General features: G+C 49.9%; 1 protein-coding gene across 1 annotated transcript in view; it reads right to left on the bottom strand.

The window, feature by feature from the left end:
• The window catches only part of CACNG4 (calcium voltage-gated channel auxiliary subunit gamma 4), a 34810-nt gene extending 13277 nt beyond the window's left edge, over positions 1-21533 (bottom strand). The window contains exon 1 of the mRNA XM_038757211.1: positions 21221-21533. Within this exon, the coding sequence (XP_038613139.1) occupies positions 21221-21533 (313 nt within the window). The remainder of the gene's footprint in view (positions 1-21220) is intronic.
• Between the last annotated feature and the right edge of the window lie 609 nt (positions 21534-22142).

Genomic DNA, 22142 nt, shown 5'->3' on the forward strand with positions numbered 1-22142 from the left:
TCCGGTGTGCAAGGGAGTACAACCCTCTAGCAAATCAGATTTCCCCGGGACCACAAGAAAACCCAGAAAGCCAGCTGGGCTTGAGCCTGTAGAGTCACTGTGGTGGGGAGTACTGAAAAGAACGTTAGGCCCTTTAATCAATCAATCAATCGTATTTATTGAGCGCTTACTGTGTGCAGAGCACTGTACTAAGCACTTGGGAAGTACAAGTTGGCAACATATAGAGACAGTCCCTACCCAACAGTGGGCTCACAGTCTAAAAGGGGGAGACAGAGAACAAAACCAAACATACTAACAAAATAAAATAAATAGAATAGATATGTACAGGTAAAATAAATAAATAAATAAATAAATAGAGTAATAAATATGTACAAACATATATACATATATATAGGTGGATAATAATGGCATTTGTTAAGCGCTTACTCTCTGCAAAACACTGTTCTAAGCACTGGGGGGATACAAGGTGATCAAAGTTGTCCCACGTGGGGCTCACAGTCTTAATCCCCATTTTACAGATGAGGGAACCGAGGCTCTGGGAAATTAAGTGACTTGCCCAAGTTCACGCAGCAGACATGTGGTGGAGCCGTGATTCGAACCCTTGGCCTCTGACTCCAAAGCCCGTGCTCTTTCCACTGAGCCCCGCTGCACTGAGCGAGACCGGATGCTGGTCGGCAGCGACGAATGCGTCCTCTTAAAGAGAGGCCAGCAAGACTAGTGGAGAGGGTACTGGACTAGAACTTAGGTGAACTGGATTTGAATTCCTGCCCTCTTTCTGCCTTCCTGTGTAATTTTGGCTAAGTCATTTAAAGCTCCAAACCTCAGTGTCCCCAACTGTAAACTGGGGACAGGAGCGTTTTGTGAGAATAGATGTGTAGTAGCTCTGATCTCATTGACCAGAGTTGTTTTGGAAACGCAAGGAACTATTTGTATTAGTTTTTTTAAAGCTGAAGTTGGATTGACTTCTGCTTTTTCCAGGTGAATTGTCAATAAGAGTCCATAAAATTAGAATTGGGTTTTGACTCGTTTACGTTAGTCGCGTAAATTAGCCTGCACCTATCAACCTGGGGGTTGAAATATATAAACCAGGGAGACCCCAAAGAGAAGTAGGTAGCTGGCTTCCCTGAGATCTTTAATAAGCTTCACCCAGCCCAAATTGACCAGATGGCGAAAGCCTTCGCAGAAGGAAATTTTCAGAACCAATCTGCTAGGTTTAATTTTACATTGTTTCATTGAAAACCAGTCCTTAAAAGCTCATATGAATGGGTAACCAAGTGTGATCTGTTGGGGAGGATATGAGTGGGAGCTAGAGAGCTGAAGAGGAGAGAGAAAAGGAGTGAGGGAGAGTCAGAGAGGTGGAGAGAGAAAGAGAGAGAGGGAAATTTCTTTAAGGGTTCTCATAAGGTTTTACAAAATTCTGAGCACCTATGTTGAACTCAGCCTAATAAATTGAAACTCAGTGGGTCAAGTAGACAGACAACCCTGCCCCCACCACAAAATTGGAATTTCTAGTGTCTGACATTCCAGTAAGAGTCCCCTCAATCTCGGCTTCAAAGTCTCCTCACTCTCGGCTTCAAAGCTCTCCCTCACCTCTCCCCTTCCTACCTCACCTCGCTTTTCTCCTTCTCCAGCCCAGCCCGCACCCTCCGCTCCTCTGCCACTAAGCTCCTCACTGGGCCTCATTCTCGCCTGTCCCGCCGTCGACCCCTGGCCCACGTCTTACTTCTGGCCTGGAATACCCTCCCTCCACACATCTGCCAAACTAGCTCTCTTCCTCCCTTCAAAGCCGTACTGAGAGCTCACCTCTTCCAGGAGGCCTTCCCAGACTTAGCCCCCCCTTTGTCCTCTCCTCCTCCTCCCCTCCTCATCACCTCCCCTCCCTCCCTTTGCCCTTCCCCCTTCCCCTCCCCACAGCACTTGTGTATATTTGTACATAATACTATTTTATTAATGATATGTATCTAGCTATAATTCTATTTATTCTGTTGGTATTGACACCTGTCTACTTGTTTTGTTTTGTTGTGTGTCTCCCCCTTCTAGACTGTAAGCCCGTTGTTGGGTAGGGACCATCTTTATATGTTGCCGATTTGTATTTCCCTAGCGCTTGGTACAGTGCTGTGCACACAGTAAGCGCTCAATAAATACGATTGAATGAATGAATGAAAGATATCGGAAGTAAAGTCACCTGGAATCGAGCTCTGAATACCCCAAATGAACTGAGAGGACTCGGAGACAAGTCTTCAAATCAATATTCCATCTGGATTTTTCCACTTCCCAGTGCAAGTTCCTCTGAAAGCCAGAAATGAAAAAGACCCAGTGGAAAGCCAGTGGGTGCTCTTAAAGCTTTAATTATTCATTACAAGCATTTTCCTCTTGGTTGAAATTCAGATCAACAAACTTAAACAGAACATCCTTCAGATCACAGGGGGAACCTTTCAGGTCCACAGAATCTAATGAGCCAATTTTCCAAAGTTAAAGTAACACTGGGAAAATGAAATGGTTCATGAGAACTTTATCTCCAATCATGATAATGTGAGTGAATCACCCAGAATTCAGAGTACTCCCACCCCAGCCCATGGATAATTCATGCTTAAGGTCCTGAATTACGATCCCTACACTTAGACCAGAGTCTCTCTTGAAATTGGCTCCGAGGGAAATTGGACAAAGACAAATAAAGATGTTCCCGGACTCTGAGGCAAATTGACCTTGAACTATCAATCTCTGAAGCCTGTCTACAAAGCCACATTTCCTGGGATAATACAGTCCAAGAATCTGGCAACCGACCCACAGTGAGTCCCAAAGCATCACCTGTTCCTTGGCTTGCATTTTCCTGGTTCCAGCCCTGCCACTGGTCCAGCTCTCTCCTGGATTCAGGGAGTGAGTGAGATCACAGATGAGAAGGTGTAAGAATAGGAGGCAGGGAGGCAGTGTGGCAGGGAGACCTAGTGGATAGAGCAATACCTGTTCTTCCTCCCACTTCAACTGTGAGCCCAATATAGGGCAGGGTCTGTGTCCAACCTGATTATCTTGTATCTACCTCAGCATGTATGGCATTGCTTGGCACACAGAATGAGCTTAACAGTTGTTATTATTACTATTATATCAGGAGACGCAAGTTCTGGTCCCATTTCTGTGCTCTGCTATCAGAGACGGGACCACGGAGTACCAGACAACCATGTACAATTATTTTGGACCGGAGAGCCATTCTTGGCTCTCCACTCCCCCTTTGCTTCCCTCCCTGCCCCATGAGGGGAAGGACAAGACCCCTCTATCTCTCTGGATTTTAAGAATCAGGAAGGAGTGGTCTCTGGAGTGATTTGAAAAAATCACCATTAATCAATCAGTGGTATTGACTGTGCACATATTGTGAACAGAGCCTTATACAGAGCGTTTGGAGAGTATACGATCCCTGCCCTCAAGGAGCTTACAGACCAGTGGAGCAAGGCAGCAGATACTTACTGTTATCTGGGGAGAGGGCCTTGGGCTGAGAGACAAACCAAGGGATAACACACCCATGTACACGCACAAATGGGCCTCTGGAGGAAAGCTTTCAGCCATTCTAGGTAATCACTGCTTTTTTTCCCCTCAAATACCTCATTATTCCCTGAAAAGGAAAACTCTAAAAGCCACTGGCTCTGAATGACCTGTCCTCGGATTAGCAGACCCGAGGTCGACGGCTTTGCTGGGGCTGCTGAACTGCGAGGAGTAGCCATTTCAGACTCTTGTGGGAAAACCCTCTGGAGATGTGGCGACTTTGGGAGGGGTCCGGTGAGGCAGCCACACAAGAGAGTGTGGGGGTCCTAACCTTCTCCTGAGAGAGTGGATGAATAGGCCCCGGCCCCGACTGCCATCTGCACCATCTTCCCTGTCCCTTTCCCACTGCTGTCATGGCCGGGCTGGGGAAGACATGGGGAAAAATATCTCATTCCATCCCAGCCACAGGCCCGACATCTTGATGGGCTTGGGAGGTGTGTGAGGGGGCCACTCCCTGTTTAGTTAGTGATAATCACTGTGGTATTTGTTAAGTGCTCACTATGTGCCGAGCACTGTACTAAGTGCTGGGGTAGATGTAAGATAATCAGGTCCCACATAGGGCTCACAGTACAAGTGCTGAGAGAAACACTGTGGCTCAGTGGAAACAGCAAGGGCTTTGGAGTCAGAGGTCAGGGGTTCGAATCCCGTCTCCGCCACATGTCTGCTGTGTGACCTTGGGCACGTCACTTCACTTCTCGGAGCCTTAGTTACCTCATCTGTAAAATGGGGATTAAGACTGTGAGCCCCACGTGGGACAACTTGATCACCTTGTATCCCCCCCCCAGGGCTTAGAACTGTGCTCTGCACATAGTAAGTGCTTAACAAATGCCTTATTATTATTATTATTATTAAGTAGGAGGGAGAACAGGAACTGAATCCCCATTTTGCAGATGAGGGAACTGAAGCAGAGAGAAGTGATTTGTCCAGAGTCACACAGCAGACAAGTGGTGGAGCTGGAAATAGAACCCAGGTCCTCCGAGGCCCGTACTCTTTCCCTTAGGCCACGGTGCCTCTCTTAGCAGCAGGGAGGCGGCATAGCCTAGGGGACTGTGTATAGAACTGAAAGTCCAGAAACCTGAGCTCTAGTCCCAGCTCCACAACCTCTCTGGATTCCAGTTTCTCTATCCGTAAAACAGGGATTAGCTAGATCGTGAGCCCCATGTGTATGCCATGAATGCTGGAAGCCTGGCAGAGAAAGTCTCTTCACCTAAGCAGCCTTAGCGGAAAAATTAAGACAATGCACCACCTTTACTATAGTCCTTGTTCTGTCTTACCCCGCGTTCGAATATCCCAATCAAAGGTTCAGTAAATATAAGCCCAGTGTTTTGCCTTAAAGAAAAGAGCTGTTTTAAAATACCCTTTCCCACAACAGCACTTCATTGTTTCCCAGGATACACAAGAGTTAGGAAGAAAGTGGGGAAAAATGATCCACTCTACCCCCCAGATCAAATATACAGCATCATCTCTTCAAATAAATATTGCAGCTGCCCGCTGTCCCAGATCAGTACTCTTGGGGCTTTAAGATATCAAATGTTAATGATATTTAATGACCGAGTGGATAGAGCATAAGCCTGGGAGTCAGAAGAACCTGGGTTCTAATCCTGGTTCCACCACTTGTCTACTCTGTGACCTTGGGCAAGTCCCTCAACTTCTCTGTGCCTCCGTTATCTCATCTGAAAATGGAGATTAAGACTGTGAGCCCCTTGTGGGACAAGGGATTGCATCCAGCCTGATCAGCTCATATCTACCCCAGCACTTAGAACAGCGCCTGGCACATAGTAAGCACTTAACAAATACCGTAAATACAAAAAAACAAGATGTGAGCTCTCATCTGTTCCAGAGCCTGCCTCTCTGTGACCCCCTTAGTGGTCTTAGCCGATTGTCTCAGGGGTTCGAAGCTCGTGATATCTGTTTGTGTCTCCTTTATTAGCATGGAAGCTCATTATGGGCTTGGAACATGAGTGTGCTTCCGCTGTAATTTTCCAAATGTTTAGTACAATGCCCGCCACTCAATAGGTGCTCAATAAATACCATTACTTCTACTACAGCACCATGCTCTATGGTGTTCCAATCTTATGTGTGTGATGTCACATGTTTCTCAGGGGCCATTTTTTTGAATGCCATCACCAACCACTCTGTTCAATCAATCAATTGTATTTATTGAGCACTTACCGGGTGCAGAGCACTGTACTAAGCACCTGGGAGAATGCAATATAACAGTATAACAGAGTGGGTAGACGCAGTCCCTATTTGCAAACCAGAGGCAAATGACCAGAGGCAAATGCAGTTCAAAGTCTTGAAGTCTTTCTACACCTGTATGTGGCCCCTCAGAAAGTCTAGTGAATACCATGGTACTGATATGTGTTTATGCTGTGGAGTTTCCCAGGCTCTGATGTCTGAATATCAACCAGTGACAGCCCTGGGTGGAGACGGGAAGAGGGATGCCAAATTCGATCTCTTGTCTCAGCTAGCAGAAGGTGCAAGCTTGTTGATATGCATGTCAGTCATGACAGAGAGCTGGGGGTGGGTAATCCTTGATGATCTACAGTTGCTCTGCCCACTAGTTCCTTAAATAGCGTAATCATTCTTGGAGCAAAATTCCTCTAGCTGCCCACCGTCTCACACTCACTCTCTTCCTGACTTTGAGCAAGAGCATTGTTAAATGGGTTTTACAGATAAGTTTCAAACTTTAAATTTTAAAAAGTTAAAACTGAGTAAGCTACACCCGAAGCCAAGCAAGTGGGAGGACTAGACGGTAATTGGAATTTCTGTTCATTTGGGCTCTGTGTCTGCTGCTCTGCCTAGATATCTAATTTGGGTGTGTGTACAGCAAAAGATGGCAGCTACTCCTTGGGGAGGAGGGGTAGGGAAACTGCCCAAGATCCTGGATACCAGAACTCTAATCCCCGCCCCTAGAGAAGGCAGGTACTTCACATACACTGTGCCTCCTACATTCACCACCCCTGGGTGGTAAGGCTTCCCCCCTCATGCTTTCATAGAATGGTGCCTGGGGTGATGGGAGGTGCTTTGTAGAAAAGCAACGTGGCCCAGTGAAAAGACCGTGGGATTGGGAGTCAGGAGATCTGAGTTCTAATCCTGCCTCTGTCATTTGCCTGCTTTGTGGTCTTATGCAATTCACTTCATAGCTATAATTCCATTTATTCTGACGGTTTCGACACCTGTCTTCATGTTTTGATTTGTTGTCTGTCTCCCCCTTCTAGACTGTGAGCCCGTTGTTGGGTAGGGACCGTCTCTATATGTTGCTGACTTGTGCTTCCCAAGCGTTTAGTACAGTGCTCTGCACACAGTAAGTGCTCAATAAATAGGATTGAATGAATGAACTTCATTTCTCCATGCCTCAATTTCCTTATCTATAAAATGGGAATTGAATACCCATTCTTCTTTCCTCTTAAACTGTGAACCGCAGGTGGGACAGGGACTGTGTCCCATTCAACTATCCTGTCTACCCCAGTGCTTAATGCAGTGCTTGGCACATAGTAAGTATTTAACAAATACCACAATTACTATCGTTATTATTTGCTTATATTGTACCTATTCCAAAACGTAGCACAATGCTTGGCATATAGTAAGCAGTGAACAGAAACGATTATCATTCGTAATAATAATAAAAACAAAGAGCACTTTCTGGCTGAGAGGTACAAGCTCAGACCTAGAGCACAGCCGGGGAACGTTCTTGAGAAAACTTTTCATTTCAGAGTGTCGGGGCCTCCTTGATCGCTGTGGGACCCAATTCCTGGGGCTGGGAAAGTAGCTAGGAAGGTCTTACCCCCATGGAGAGCCCCCAAGAATGCCCAAGAGTAATTGCCTAGCCAGGACTGGTAGTAAAACACGAATCAGTCAGACATTTGAGTAACCGGAAATCTAACATGTATTTTCTAGGAAGTCAAAGCTTCCAGGCTCTGCCTGCATCTCATGTATCGATGCAAATTGCTACACCTGGTTTACTTCCCTTTGTGTCAACAACTGGACCAGACGAAATCACGCTCAGTCAGTGATACGGGAAATGCCCGGACTCCCTCGGGGTAACATTCAGAGAACAGAGAACCAGCCCGACAGTGGGAGTTCTGAATTTGCCAACAGGAACTGTGACTTCAGACATTTGAAAGGTCAGTCTGATGTGCATGTTTAAACAGTAGAAAGAGTAAGCAAACGAACTAAGGAAACACAGGGTCTCCAGCTCCTAGCTGGTTTCTAGTCAGGCCCAAGGAATTGGCAGAGCGGTCAAAATGCCGCTCCATATGCAGGCTCCTTAAAGGGCTAGGAGATTTTTTTTTTCAAATTCTTATGAGTGTTCCCCTCCCCGGAAGCCCAATTTGGCTAACGGATGGTGACGGAACAGTGTCGGAGTAAAGTGATAGGCTCTGCCTGGCAGTGTGGGGGACTCCTGCCGCTGGTAAATTTGGACAGGTGAGGGGGTACTGTTGGGTGTGCGGGACTCCTCTGGGCCTGGGATCAGACGCCCTGCAGGAAGACCAGGAGTAACATGAGGATCTTGGCTGTCTGGCAGTCCACTGGAGCACCAGGAGCCTCAGTTTACCTCCTGCTTGCTCTGCCCTCCTTTACCTTTCCTTCCCCGGAAAAGTAGCAGGGTGGGCTAATGGAAAGAGCACGGGCCTGGGAGCCCGAGGGCCTGGGTTCTAATGCTGGCTCCATCAATTGTCTCCTGTGTGACCTCAGGCAAGTCACTTCAATTCTCTGTGCTTCAGTGTCCTCATTTGTAAACTGGGGATCAAATAGTACTCCCTCCTACCTAGTCTCATGTGGGACAGGGACTGTGTCGAACCTGATTTTCCTGTAGCTACCCTAGTGCATAGTACAGTGCATGACATATACAGCTTACCAAGTATCACAATTACTATCATTAGAAAAGTAGCCACAAAAACAGAACTGTAGATCTATCTGAGAGAGGTTTCTCCAACCCTCTTTGAGAAAGTGGGTTCAGCCTACCTCTCCCCCATTTCTCCCCTGAGGTGGGGACCCACGACAGGAACTTTTCTTGCGTTTTCCCAAGTCCTTAGTACCATGCTGTACACACAGTAGGTTCTCAGAAAATTCTGTTGAGGGATCAACCCTTTCTCGAATCCTGCTCCCACATTCTCTGAACCAAAGTCTCAGACATGAGTTTGGCCCAGCATTCCTGACAGGAGGCACCCTCCGCCAGTCTTCGCGAGGAAAAAAAAAATTTCACCTTGGGGTCTCAGGTCACCACCTTCAATGGAACCAAGAGCAGGGTCCAGAGCTCATCTCTTGGCCCCTTGCTCATGAAGCAGCATCATGGTCTAGTGGATAGAGCAAAAGCATCAGAAGTCTTTGGAGTTTCAGTGAGAAAGGATGGCAACCGTGTGTTGGCAGGAAGATAGCCTGATGGCATGTGGTACCCGAGCTGCTAAGCGGCATCTGCTACATTAAATGAAGTATTGACAGCACGAGAAGGGAGACATATGCCAGGGCCCATTTCATAGACAGGATCACAGATCTGCTCCTGACAGAAGGCACTGGGAACGGTTTCCCTGCTCCGCCTGGGGCTGTGGATCTCCCCTCTTACCTGCTAGAGGGGCCCATCCTGCGGGAGGCTTCCCTTGGGAAGAGGTAGCACCAAACTCCAAACTAGTTTCATGCCTGCCAGCTCTGCCTTGCCAGTTCAGCCTTGCGAAGAGCTCAGCTTTTTTCCAGATGACCCAGGATTATTACGGTTATGTCAGCCCAGCTAAGGGGCTGGCCAGTAAAAACACTGTGCGCCTAGTGGAAGGAGCATGGGCTCGGGTGTCTGGAGACTCGAGTTCTAATCCCCACCGTGCTCTGACCTACTGTGTGACATCGGGCAAGTCGCTTAAACTTTCTGTGCCTCAGTTTCTTCATCTGTAAAATACAGATAAGATACCTATTTTCCCTATCTCTTAGACTCCGAGCCCATGTGAGACAGGGACTGCCTGACCTGATGATTTTAAATTTGCCCCAGAGCTTGTCACTTTGCAAACGTTTAATGGAGACCATCATCATTATTATTCATTCATTCATTCAACCATATTTATTGAGCGCTTACTGTGTGCAGAGCACTGTACTAAGCGCTTGGGAAGTCCAAGTTGGCAACATCTATTATGACAAGCTTTATTAAGTGCCTCCCTTAAGTAGAATGAGATCCAATACATAGATTTCCGCTTTTCTTCCCACCCTCCCTGGCTTCTTCTCTACTCATCTACCGACTGGCAAAAGGCCAGGACAACAGGTTTCTAGGCTTTTGGGGGCTGACAAATGGTTTTTCTTTGCTCCCTTCCACAGCCGCCAAGGTGGTATTGGCCACAGAAACCCCCAAGGCGGGGAGAAGTGGAAGGATTGTCCCCCAAATCCTGCCACCTGTCTTGAATATGTGCAGGTGGGCTCTAGTGAGAGGGAGTGAGTGTGGAGAGGGAAGCAGCATAGCCAGCTGCTCAGAATCCATTTGTGGCCCAGCTCGGTGATGGCTAAATTAATGAGCGAGGCAATTAGTGTGAATCCATATCTATGTTCTGCTGAGCAATCACCGTGAATACCCAGGGCCAGCGGAGAATGCAAAGTGGCAGGCGTTCCAAATCCCTAAGGATCGAGATGGGATCTCAGAGGGAAAAGGAAGCCTGACAGCATCTGACTTCCCCAGCTTCCTCTGTGTTCAGCAATCTCTTTGGTGCTATCTGTGAGACTGGCCGTGCCAGGCACAAGGCGCTCATGGAGCACTTTGAGTTTTTCAGTTGAACCCCAGCACTGGTCTGCCCAGACCCAAAACAGAAACTGTAACGGCCCCGGGTGGGGCAAGAGGCTGGGCACAACTGAGGGTCTCTCTTCCTTGGCAATTGGAGTGCTGATCCAAGGGCTGGAGTTTCAAAATGATCTTGGGCTGCCTTTTGACATCTACATGGTGCTGGAAGACACACTCTCTCTCTCTCTCTCTCTCTCTCTCTCTCTCTCTCTCTCTCTCTCTCTCTCTCTCTCTCTCTCTCTCTCTCTCTCTCTCTCTCTCTCTCTCTCTCTCTCTCTCTCTCTCTCTCTCTCTCTCTCTCTCCCTCCGTGGATTTGGTTGCTGAAGTGACACAGCAGTGATGGAAACAATTGTGATTGCTGAATGCCAAAGGCAAGGCCAGGCAGGGTTCGCCTAGGAAGAGAGAGACCTCACCCAAGGGTGCACAAGCACAAAGCTCCACGGACAGCCAAATGGTGACATCGGCACTGCCGCTGCTCCCTCTGAGGGGTCGGGGCCCCAGGCTGGCGAATGCCAACAGAGAGGGCCTTGGGCAGCGAGCAGGCCAACACAGCTGGGAGGGAAGTGGGAAAAAGCATGGGTGCTCACTGCTCCCAGTCAGGGTGGGGTGAGTGTCCCTTCAGCCTTCCCCTCCAGCTGTTCAAACTGGGCAAGGCAAGAGAATACAGTGCCAGAGAGGGGAGGAAGGTTTAAGGGGGCGGGGGGGAAGGAGTGACCAAAAGAACGTTGTCATAGGGAACCAGCAATTTTAGAAGCGGGCGAGAGAGGGAAGGCTTCAGGACCCCTTGGGCTCTTGCAGGAATCGGGTTATTGAGTCCTGCGACCCCAGAGAGATACAGCTGACTTGATTAAGGAGAAATAAATGTCTCTGTTGTTGTTCTGATATGCCCTCCAGTTTGACTAGGTAAGCCCGCTGCTACAAGAGAATTTAGCTCTATAGGGGTAGAACAAAAGTCCAACGTGAGAAGAGAGGCTGATGAGAATCTGCCTCTGTGTGGAACAGCCTACTACATTATATCAGTCTGGCAGGGCATGCCTCAATCCGCAAGCATCAGCCTCAGTCTACCAGTGTGTGCAACAATCTACCGGTATATGGCACAGCAAGTTAAGATGATGGTACCTAGCTGTGCAGTAAGATGGAGAACGTCTAGCGAAGCATGATCGTTCAGTAGTTCACTCAATGATTTTTATGGAGTACCTCCTGAGTGCAAATTCCATCATTTCAGCCACCCAATACAGACACAATTTACCAGAGATTAGATAGAAGGGCAGAGTTAGGGTCTCCTGCCATGTGTGTGAGTTTTCCACTTCCCGGCTGATAGTTTCTTATTCTTGCTGGTCATCCTTTAGACTGGTCATTTAACTGGGATTGCCCTGTAAAGTGACAGCCAGCCAGTCCTCCATGTTTGTTGAGTACCCAGAATGACCTTGGTAACCCCACCCATGCCTTCAAAGTGAACACAATTCATTTTCCTAATTTGTAGAAGCAGCGTGGCCTAGTGGAAAGAGCACGGGTCTGATAGTCAGAGGACCTGGGTTCTAACTCCAGCCCCGCCACAAGTCCGTCAAATGATCTTGGGCAAGTACCTTAACTTCCCTGTGACTCAGGTCCCTCATCTGTAAAATGGGGGTAAAGACTGTGAGCCCATGTGGGACATGGACTGTGTCCCACCTGATTTGCTTGTATCTTTCCCAGCTATTACGACTGTGCCTGGTATTCAGTGAGCACTTAACAAATACCATTTTCAAAAAGAGGCTTGCCAGGAGCTTTCTGAAACAGGTTTGAATGGATGGTCCAGGGGAAGGGCCAGCCAGGGCATTCACCAACCTCCTCCTCCCCCAGATCAGGGGGCGGCTGCTGGGGAGGAAACAAGAGCCCTAGTCCCGAGACAGTTAAACAGGAAAAGAAACAGACCTCAGCTGGCTGGAGGGGTGGGAGAAGGATGGGGAAGGAGCACGAGAGGACAGACTGGCCGTCCCAGAGGCTTGCCCTGAGGAAACCTGTGAGCAACCACAAGAGACTGGCCAAAAACGAAGGAAAAAGAGAGCAGTGATCAGGATGGTTGAGCCAGTGCCAGCCTCTCTGAAGCATCGAGCATCTGGAGTTTGACGAACACCCAGTAATCTGGGGGCTGAGAAGCCCCGAAAGCCATTTCTCACGTGCGAGGCGGTGAACATCACTGGAAATCAGAGCGCCTTTGTACGGTTTGCCAAACTGCAGATGCAAAAAAAGTCTTCAGTGAAGGACTCAGATGCGAGCCTGCTCCAGGGAGAACTCTGACCATAAATGCGAGCTTGTTATCGTAGCCTTTCAGAGGCTAGGGGAAGCCGGAACAGGGTTGCGCTGGCTAATTGAAGCCCATGTGCATTACCCCATTGCATTTTAATTATAAACTGATAATGCACAGGCCAGCTAGTTCCCAGCACAGGAACAGAAGATTGCATACCAGAAAGCCATCTTTCGTGGCCAATTTACTACTAAAATCTTGTGCACGATCACACTTTTCTTTCCAATAGGCAGCCTACCAGTGGAGGGCTGGTTCCCCCAGGGCTAAAACAGTAAGGAATTCAATCAATTAATCGTACTGAAAATAAATGAGTAGTATTGAAAATAAGTAAGAAGTATTGAAAGCAAATTACACCTAAGGGAAAGTCATCTAGTGTAAAAATATGAACATGCAAGACAATGGGGGCATGGGGAGGAAGAGGCAGTTGCGGGGGGATGGGAGACTAGTGGGGGAAGACCTGTTGCAGGAGATGTGATTTCAGAAGGGCTATGAAGAAGGAGAGAGCAGCGGTCTGCCAGATGTGAAGGGGGAGGGAGTTTCAGGCCGAAGGGAAAGCACAACAGCGTTAGTAAACACAATCCCGGCTCTCAAAGACCTTACAATCTAGTGAGGGAGGCAGACACAGAATAAATTACAGAAAGGCGGAAGAAGAAGCGGATAGTCAGTGCTTAGATAGTAAGGACTGTAAGTCGCTCTGTAGAGAATGGCTATGGGGGGTTACAAGGTCACAAGTGTGTTTTTGGTGAAGAAGTGCTGAGGTGGTAGCTGGTGGACAGAACTTTGGGAGAGAGAAATTAATTGGGGAAAGCTTCCTAATTTGGAGGGCCTCTTCTCGGGAAGCTGGCTGACTAGCACATGAATTCTCATTGCAAAACAATGGGATGAAAGGCTGGTCCAGGCTAGCTTCAGGGAAAAGACAGGCCCATCTCAAGGGGAGCTAATAATAATTGGGATATGTGTTCAGCATTTACTGTGTGTCAAACACTGTACTAAGAGCTGGGGTAGACACAAGATGATGAAATTGAACACAGTCTAGAGAGTAGGGAGAGTAGATATTTTATCCCCATTTTGCAGATGAGGCAACAGAAGCACAGATAATTTAAGTGACTTGCCCAGGGTCCCACAACAGGCAAGTGGCGGAGCCAGGAGATTAAAGTGAAGAATCAAATAGGGTCCTAGGGATCCTGATAGCTAAATGAACCTAGATTTTTCTATCAAAGACTAAAGTGGAGTCATCAGCTGCCATTTCTTATCCTGGCCGCTTTTATTTTACGGTGCTACCGAGGCTGTCCATCATCCATGAGCTGTGAGTCTTCAAAGCCTTATTGAAGGCACATCTCCTCCAGGAGGCCTTCCCTCACTAAACCCCCCCTTCCTCTTCTCCCACTCCCTTCTGTGTCACCCTGACTGGCTTCCTCTGTTCATCCCCGCTCCCAGCCCCACAGCACTTATGTACATATCTATAATTTATTCATTTACATTAATGTCTGTCCCCCCTCCTCCTCCGGCTCTAGACTGTAAACTCATTGTGGGCAGGAAATTTGTCTGTTTACTGTTGTATTATACTCTCCCAAGCTCTTAGTACAGTGTGAGTGCTCAGTAAATACACCTGAATGAATGAATGAATAAACTGTGATGTTCAGAGATTTTGTGGGGTGTAATAATAACTGTTACATATTGAGCCAAAAAAATGGGTGTGTAGGAGACTCCTCACTTTAGACTTCATTAGGGCACCACACCTTTGGGCTGTATCTGAGTTTGAGCCCTAACTGGGATAGGTCATGGTTTCCATTCCTAGACTCTTCCTCAGGAAAGGGGGGAATTCAGCATAAACATTTTAAGAGGACCAGACACTACCTTGCAGGCAAGAGCAAAGGCTCAACTGGCTGTTTCCAGTCTATACGATGTGCTGAAAGCTGGGGAATGAAAGAAAGCTGAAGGATCTGTCTGGGAGAGAGCTAAATCATTTCTCAAGGGAAAACTTCCTGAATTAGGTGGTGGCAGTAGGGCCCCTGGACTTTAGGATAGGAAAGGAGGTATCCTCCCTAACGTACCAGCCGGCTCCAGGTCTGAGCACACCTGCAGACGACAACGTCAACCACAGGCTTTGGGTCCAACCCCAGACAGGGCATGGGGGTCACTTTCCCAGGAGCCCAGCAAGTAAGTGAATCTCATGGGAGTTGCAGGAGAAGGGATGCTGCTCTGTTCTCAGCATTCCCTCTTTCCTTGTTGCTCTTCCCCCTTCATTCCTCGCAGTGCTGGTCCATCCCTAGAGTTTGACTGAGCCCCGCGCAGCCCAAGGAAGGCGTGGAAAGGATGTATTTTAAAAACAGGCCGGCTTCCCTGCCCTCAGCTCTTTGAAACGCTCTGCCGCAGTGTGGAAACTGGGCTTCCCAGAGGACGAGGTCATTTAGCATCATTAGAAAATGTGGCTTGTTAGCATTTCTCTAGGCCTTCCCCTTGGGGCCCTAGCCAGGCTGGGTTGGGGCCTGTTTTGGAGACCATGATTAAGCCTTTTCAGAGTGTGAGGAACCAGACTCAAACTGATCCGACTCTGTTATATTGTTCTATTGTTCTCCCTCAAGCACTCAGTACAGTACTCTGCCCACTGCACTACACACTGTAAGTGCTCAGTAAATACAACTGAATGAATGAATGAATGAACTGTGATGTAAGCGCTCAATAAATACGACGGAGAGATCTAGGCCTTCCTTAACCTGCAGGCAGGCCAGAAAAGGAGGTAGGGCTGATGTGTCTTCAATGCTCCTGTTCATTCAATCAATCAGTGGCATTTATTGAGCACTTACTGTGGGCTCAGCCCTGTACCAAGCACTCGGGAGAGTCCATTAGAGTTAGTAGACACAAGTCTTGCTTAGAGACTTAGAGTCCTGCTTAGAGAATCAGTGTGGCTCAGTGGAATGAGCACGGGCTGTGGAGTCAGAGGTCATGGGTTCAAATCCCGGCTCTGCCAATTGTCAGCTGTGTGACTTTGGGCAAGTCACTTAACTTCTCTGTGCCTCAGTGACCTCATCTGTAAAATGGGGATGAAGATTGTGAGCCCCCCGGGGGACAACCTGATCACCTTGCAACCTCCCCAGCACTCCCCAGAACAGTACTTTGCACCTAGTAAGCGCTTAATAAATGCCATTATTATTATTATTATTGCCCTCTTGGAGCTTACGATCCAGTGGAGTGGGCGGCCTGGCGGGGCCGAGGAAGTTAATGCAGGAAGGAAGGCAGGCAGAAAAAGCAGATCGGACAAATGTTCGGAACACTGGGGCTGTTTGTGACCGCCGGACTCGGGACTGGCCCGTCGCTACAGTGACGAGCCGGGAAACCATCCCAGTCTCCATAAACAGCATGAGCTCTTTCGTTTTTATTGTTGCCCTTGATTTCCCATGTTATTGGCTGTTTTCATCGCTCCAATTTTCCCCTGTGGGTCTGTCAACGGCCCTTTTCCCCTCCCTACCCCATTCTTGGATTGGGGGCTCCCTTGGGGGCCCGGACTGGGTCTCTTTGATCCTCTGTTGGACTCTTCCTCAGCATCTAGTACACTTCAGCCACATTCGGCAACAGACGAATACTGTTGAACGAACAATTCAGTCAGTGAATGGAGGGGAGAAGAGGGATGACGGGAAGGGCCAGGGAGTGCCCCTCTGATAGACTGTGGGCTCAGATTTGGCTAAAGTTTGAAACTCCTCTTTTTCCTCACCAGCAACTTCCTCAGACCCCACTTTCTATCAGTCCTAGCTGGAGGGGTGGGACTTTTGGTGGAGAACTGGGAACCGCTCCCCCTTCTAAGCTCCTTGTGAGCTCCTTTTGAGCAGGGAATCTCTATAAAATGGTATTCCCCCAAGTGCTCAGTCCAGTGCTCTGCACAGGAAGTGCTCAGTACATAACACTGATGGATTGATTGAAACAGTGAGCTCCTTGCCTCTGCCCTTGTCCTCCCTAAGGCACAGGCAAAAGCAACAGGAGCAATCATATTTATTAATAGTATTAATAATAAATACTGATACTAAGTAATAAATTCATACTACTACGAATAATAGTAGTTAGTACAAGAGAGCACTTGACTAAGCGCCGGGAGAAAATACACAAGTGGGAATTCAACAGACTGGGACTCACAGTCTAAATTCTAGTGATCACAATGTACTAATCAGTTTAGAACCACTTGTTAAGGGCATTATTTCTTCCTACGGCTGGACCACTGAGGCCCAGAGAAGTGAAGTGACTTGCCCAAGGTCACACAGCAGACAAGTGGCGGAGCCAGGATTAGAACCCATGACCTTCTGACTACCAAGCACGGCCATGCTTTGCTCAGCGCCATTCAGTTTGTCGGTTAATCAGCATTTTGGAACCCGGAGCCGACACGTACGTCCCCCTTATCCGCAGGTGGCCCGACAGGAGGAACTGGGTTACATTGCCCCAACAGAGTTCTCTGACAGGGAATAGGCTATAGACGGAGGCTGTGGCATCGCTAGCCATCTCTCCTGGATTCACCTGCCCAGAGGCAGGGTACTGGACCAGATGATTATCTTGAGGGTCCCTCCAGCCCGAGGGATAATAATAATAATAATGATGATGGCGTTTGTTAAGTGCTTACTATGTGCAAAGCACTGTTCTAAGTGCTGGGGGGGATACAAGGTAATTAGGTCGTCCTACTTCATTTAGATCAAAACTACATAAACAATCCCAAATACTCCCACTGGATTGCCCCTAGTGAAGCTTTTTAACTCTCAAGGCAAGATATTGGCCTAGCATTTCCTCCCTGCAGCATCTGACGTAATGGGAGCCAAGAATTCCAAATGATAATAATAACACTAATAATAATAATGGCATTTATTAAGCACTTACTATGTGCAAAGCACTGTTCTAAGCACTGGGGAGGTTACAAAATGATCAGGTTGTCCCACGGGGGGCTCACAGTCTTCATCCCCATTTTACAGATGAGGTAACTGAGGCACAGAGAAGTTAAGTGACTTGCCCAGAGTCACACAGCTGACAAGTGGCGGAGCCAGGATTAGCACCCATGACCTCTGACTCCCAAGCCCGTGCTCTTTCCACTGAGCCACGCTGATGCTAAAGTTCTATCGCCATTTCATGAGCAGCACCTAGAACTTGCCGGGTGATGACAGTGGTCGTTTTGGTTATTGCTTTGGATGGGTTTTCAGTCTGCTACTAATCTGATCAGATTGGCCCCATCGAATCAGTCAATCGGTGGTAATTTATTGAGTGCTTATTGGATGCAAAGCTCTGTACTAAGTGCTTGGTACGATAGAGTCAGTAGGCACGGTCCCTGCCCTCAAAGAAGGTACGGTGTAGTGAATGAAGAGAGCGGCGTCTTCATAGCCCGTCTTTCCTCCCTAGGCTTCCCTTTCACCACTTCAACTATGCTCCCCCTCCAGACTAGCGAGCATTTAGAGGGAGGGGAGACTAGTCTGGCTATTTCAGCTGGCTCTCCCGTTTGGGTAAGGTGCCCTCCTCATGGGGCAGAACTCAAAAGCAGGAGAGTGGCAGAGAGGTGAGGGTATCTGCAGCTCCATGACTGGCACCTCTGCCCTAAGCACCTCCGAGCTACGCCCATTTTCCAGACTCTCCACACCCGCTCTTTATCTGGCCTCCCCTCGTGCTTTCTCCCCATCTTACCACAGGATAGCCACCAGAGTGCCCTGGGATACATGTGGCAGTCTAGATGTTGGGGGGAAGGTGTTGTAACTGAATCTTTTTCTGCACCCAGGCCATAGAAATTCCCCTCACTGTACCTCTGCATGAAAGCCCGCCTGACAGATTGCCTGGAAACTGTAAATACACAGAGCACCAGGTTGTGCTCTGGTGCGGCGAGGTCTGTTCCTGGTAAACACCCTGGGAAGATAGCCCACTGTCTCTGAGTTGCCAGAAAACCTCTAAGAGTGCTCCAGTGGAAGCTCCGGGACTTGATTTGCTGCCTGTTGCAATGCTCGGTATTTACAGTGCAGAGATTTGGCCCTTTTGCAGCCCGTTCTTAACGCCTTAAGCATTCAACACGTTTCTTCTTTTGGATTTGGGTTCAGGCAAACCATTTTAAATGCCGAAAAAAATCTCAGGTGAATCAAAATACTCTACGTTTTATGTTTTATTCATCAATTTTATAGGCAGGCCGAGGAATTGGTAGTTGCAGCACGTCTGCCGCTTAGGTGTGTCTTCATGAGATAAGATTCCTCTGCAAAGTTTTAAAATGAAATGGGAGGGTGGCCGGATTGTCCTAAAGGACCCTGTAAAAACACATAATCCCGCAATAACATTTCAAAGCCGCCTTTCCACCGGGAAAACTGATCCCCCGGAAATGTTTTCAGCGGGTCTCCACCGTCACAGGTGCGAGCGTCACGTTATGGCTGAGAAACAACCCCTTTGGCGAGGCTCAGGAACAGATTCACCATCTGAGCCCCCATTTCCTCTCTCTACATCTGTTTTCTCATCTGCCCAGTGGAGCTGGAGGGATGAACGTAGAGGTGACGACGAATTACTGGTACAATCGGCCATGAGGCAGGCCACGAAATAGAAAGTGGCGCATTAATCACCACTAATTACGATGATCAGCTAGTAAATGAGATAGGGATCGTGCTTCTTTCAGAGCCAGGGGCTATTTCACTCTTTTGGGGAGTGGAGAGAGGTAGAAGAGAGGGCTTCAGAAGGCGCTGAAACCAAATGATGTTATGTGGCGCCTAGTTCTAACTGTGCATTTAGGGTGCACTGCAAAGTGGGTTTTGAAGTTGAGCTGCTGTTGCCTGAAACACTAGAATTCCTTACGTGGCACCCAACACTCCATCTTGGGGGCTCACAGGGCTGAGTCGACTGAGAATTTTCTAGTTGAATTGAATAGGTGTTAATATGAAACTAGTTGCATAAAAGGGGGGGCGGGATGTGTGTGTGTGTGTGTGTGTGTGTGTGTGTGTGTGTGTGTGTGTGTGTGTGTGTGTTGAAAAGGAAAGGTTGGGCCTATGTCCTACGTGCTTTATTGGTTGACAATGTGGTCCTGGGGCTCCTGACTGCATAACGAGAATTATGCGAACACACCATTTAGCCCAGCCATTATGCTTGAAACTGCTCTGGCATGGGGGATGGGAGGAGGGGTGGGGAAGTACAGTGCTTGGCACATAGTAAGCGCTTAACAAATACCATTATTATTGCTATTAAGAACAGGACGGATAAGATCGGCGATGAAAAAAAATGAGAAATCACCGAGGAAAACGGGAGAGATCTGGTACTGGGACACACCTAGCCTTCCCAGAAAGAGGAATACCGAAGCAACGGTGCTCTTCACCGTTTGTCTTGGGTCTTTCTATGTCTAACGCCTTCCCTGTTCCTCCGTACAGACAGGCTGCAACACCGTGACACAATGGCTGCTAAGGCTGCAGCATAAGGGATTTGAGTCAGACCCAGGGAAGGACTTCCCAACCGCCAAGGGGATGACACCCTGAGCGGGGGCCCAAGGGACAACTGCAGTGTCCACCAGAGAGCTTTAGGAACAGAAGGGAGAAGGCGGTCACTGCGGGGAGGTGGAAGCGGGGGGTGGGGGTTAGGCAGGTTGAGGTCTTGCTGTGTCCCCCAGGTCCGGGATTGCGTCCTTCGACGCCCCCGGCCCCTGTCCGCACAAGTTCCGGAGCTAACAGCGGCCGCGTTTAGGCCAGAGAGGAGCAGGGGAGGGTCAGCCCTGCCTTTGGCTCCGTTCCGCCGGAAAGGCCCCTCCTCATAACCTCTTGTGTGTTTGGGGGGGGTGGGGGTAGGGGTGGGGGGAATCTGCCACTGCCCCTCAGGACCCCCCCAAGCCAGAGACCAGTCCGCCGCCGCCCTCCTCCCGCAACGCCCCGCACAATGCAAGGCTCCCCGGGCCTGGGACACACAGACACACACACACACACCACACACACACACCCCCAGCAGACTCCACCGCCCAGCCCCCTCTGCCCAGCCCGCTCCCCACGACCGTCCCCTCCAGAGTGCGGCCGGTTCCCATGGCAATCGCACAGACACCGGTTGCCAAGCAACCCTTCCTCCCCGCCTCCCTGCCTCCTCTTCCTCCCCATCCGCTCCCCTTCTTTTTCGTCTTCCTCCCCTCTCTCTCTCTCTCCTCTCTCGGTCTCCCTCCCGCTCCCCGGTCCCATCTGTCACGCAGGAAAGTGGGGGATGGGGTCGCGCCCGGGGGCTAAGGAGGAGGGGGCGGTCCCCGGGATCTCGGGGATGGCTGGGGATGGAGAGTGGGAGGGTGGAGGGTGGACGGCAGGGGAGGGACCGGCTCTATCTGGTGCCGAACTGTACTTCCCCAGCGCTTAGAACAATCAATCAATCAATCAATCGTATTTATAGAGCGCTTACCGTGTGCGGAGCACCGGACTAAGCGCTTGGGAAGTCCAAGTTGGCAACATAGAGAGACGGTCCCGACCCAACAGCGGGCTCACAGTCTAAAAGAGCAGCGCTGGGCACACAGTAAGCGCTCAGTAAATACGAGGGCATGAATGAATGAATCGATGGATGGAGCGTGGAGGATGGAGGATGGCGGATGGGGAGGGTGGCCGGGGGGCTCCCAGGGGGTTGGCCCACTCGTGGGCCTTTGTGCCCGGGGTGGCCACCCGTCCGGGGATGGGGGGGGCGGACAGGGACCCACCTTCGATGCAGCAGAGGCGCCAGAGGCCCGAGTGGGTGAGGTCCCCGCGGGCGCGGCGGCTCTGTCCTCCCGCTCCTCCTCCTCCTCCTCCTCCCGGTCCTCCTCCCGGTCCTCCTCCTCCTCCCGGTCCTCCTCCGGGTCCCCCCGGTCCGGCCGGGCCGGGGTCGTCGGCGGTGAGGTTGGTGCCGTTGCAGACGTGGGCGCTGGAGTAGAGCCAGTAGTCGGTGCCGATGGCGATGGCCATGAGGGCGAAGGCGGCGAAGGCTCCGGCCGTGGTCAGCCCCAGCTGCGCCCCGCGCTCGCAGCGCGCCATGGTGGGCGCCTCATAGTCCGCCCGCAGCCCCCCGCCCGCCGGAGGCCCCCCGAGGGAAGACCCCCCGAGGGAACAGCCCGCCCCGACGGCCGGCAGCCCGCCACGCAACGCCCCTTCCCCGCCCTCCCTCCCTCCGCCCCCGCCCCCGCCTCCCCCCGGCCCTTCATTCATCCCACCGGCCGTCTCCGGCCCTCACTCGGGGCGGAGCACTGCGCTGAGCGCTTCGCAGGAGGGGAGAGGGAAAGGGAGAGGGCCCGTCTCCTTCGCTGCGAGGCGGGCGCAGGCGGGGACGGGCCCCACCCGACCACCGGCTCACGGCCCAGGAGGGGGACGCGCACAACGACACCAGCAGACAGGCCCCACTACCTTCAGAATAAATGGAGTTAGAGCTATGTGCACATCGTTAATAAAATGGAGGGATCGTAAAGGCATTTGTTAAGCGCTTATGAATAGGTACAAATAGAGGCGAGTGTACAAATATAGATGCACACTCGTACATCTGTATCTGTACAATATGTATGTTGTATAGGGGTAGTACGAATATATGCGAGTACCGTGGGGAAGGGGGCGGGCGGGTCGATGGGGAGGAGGAGGAGAGGAAGAAGGGGG

Source organism: Tachyglossus aculeatus, chromosome 15 (genome assembly GCF_015852505.1).
Source record: "Tachyglossus aculeatus isolate mTacAcu1 chromosome 15, mTacAcu1.pri, whole genome shotgun sequence".
Classification (NCBI taxonomy): domain Eukaryota; kingdom Metazoa; phylum Chordata; class Mammalia; order Monotremata; family Tachyglossidae; genus Tachyglossus; species Tachyglossus aculeatus.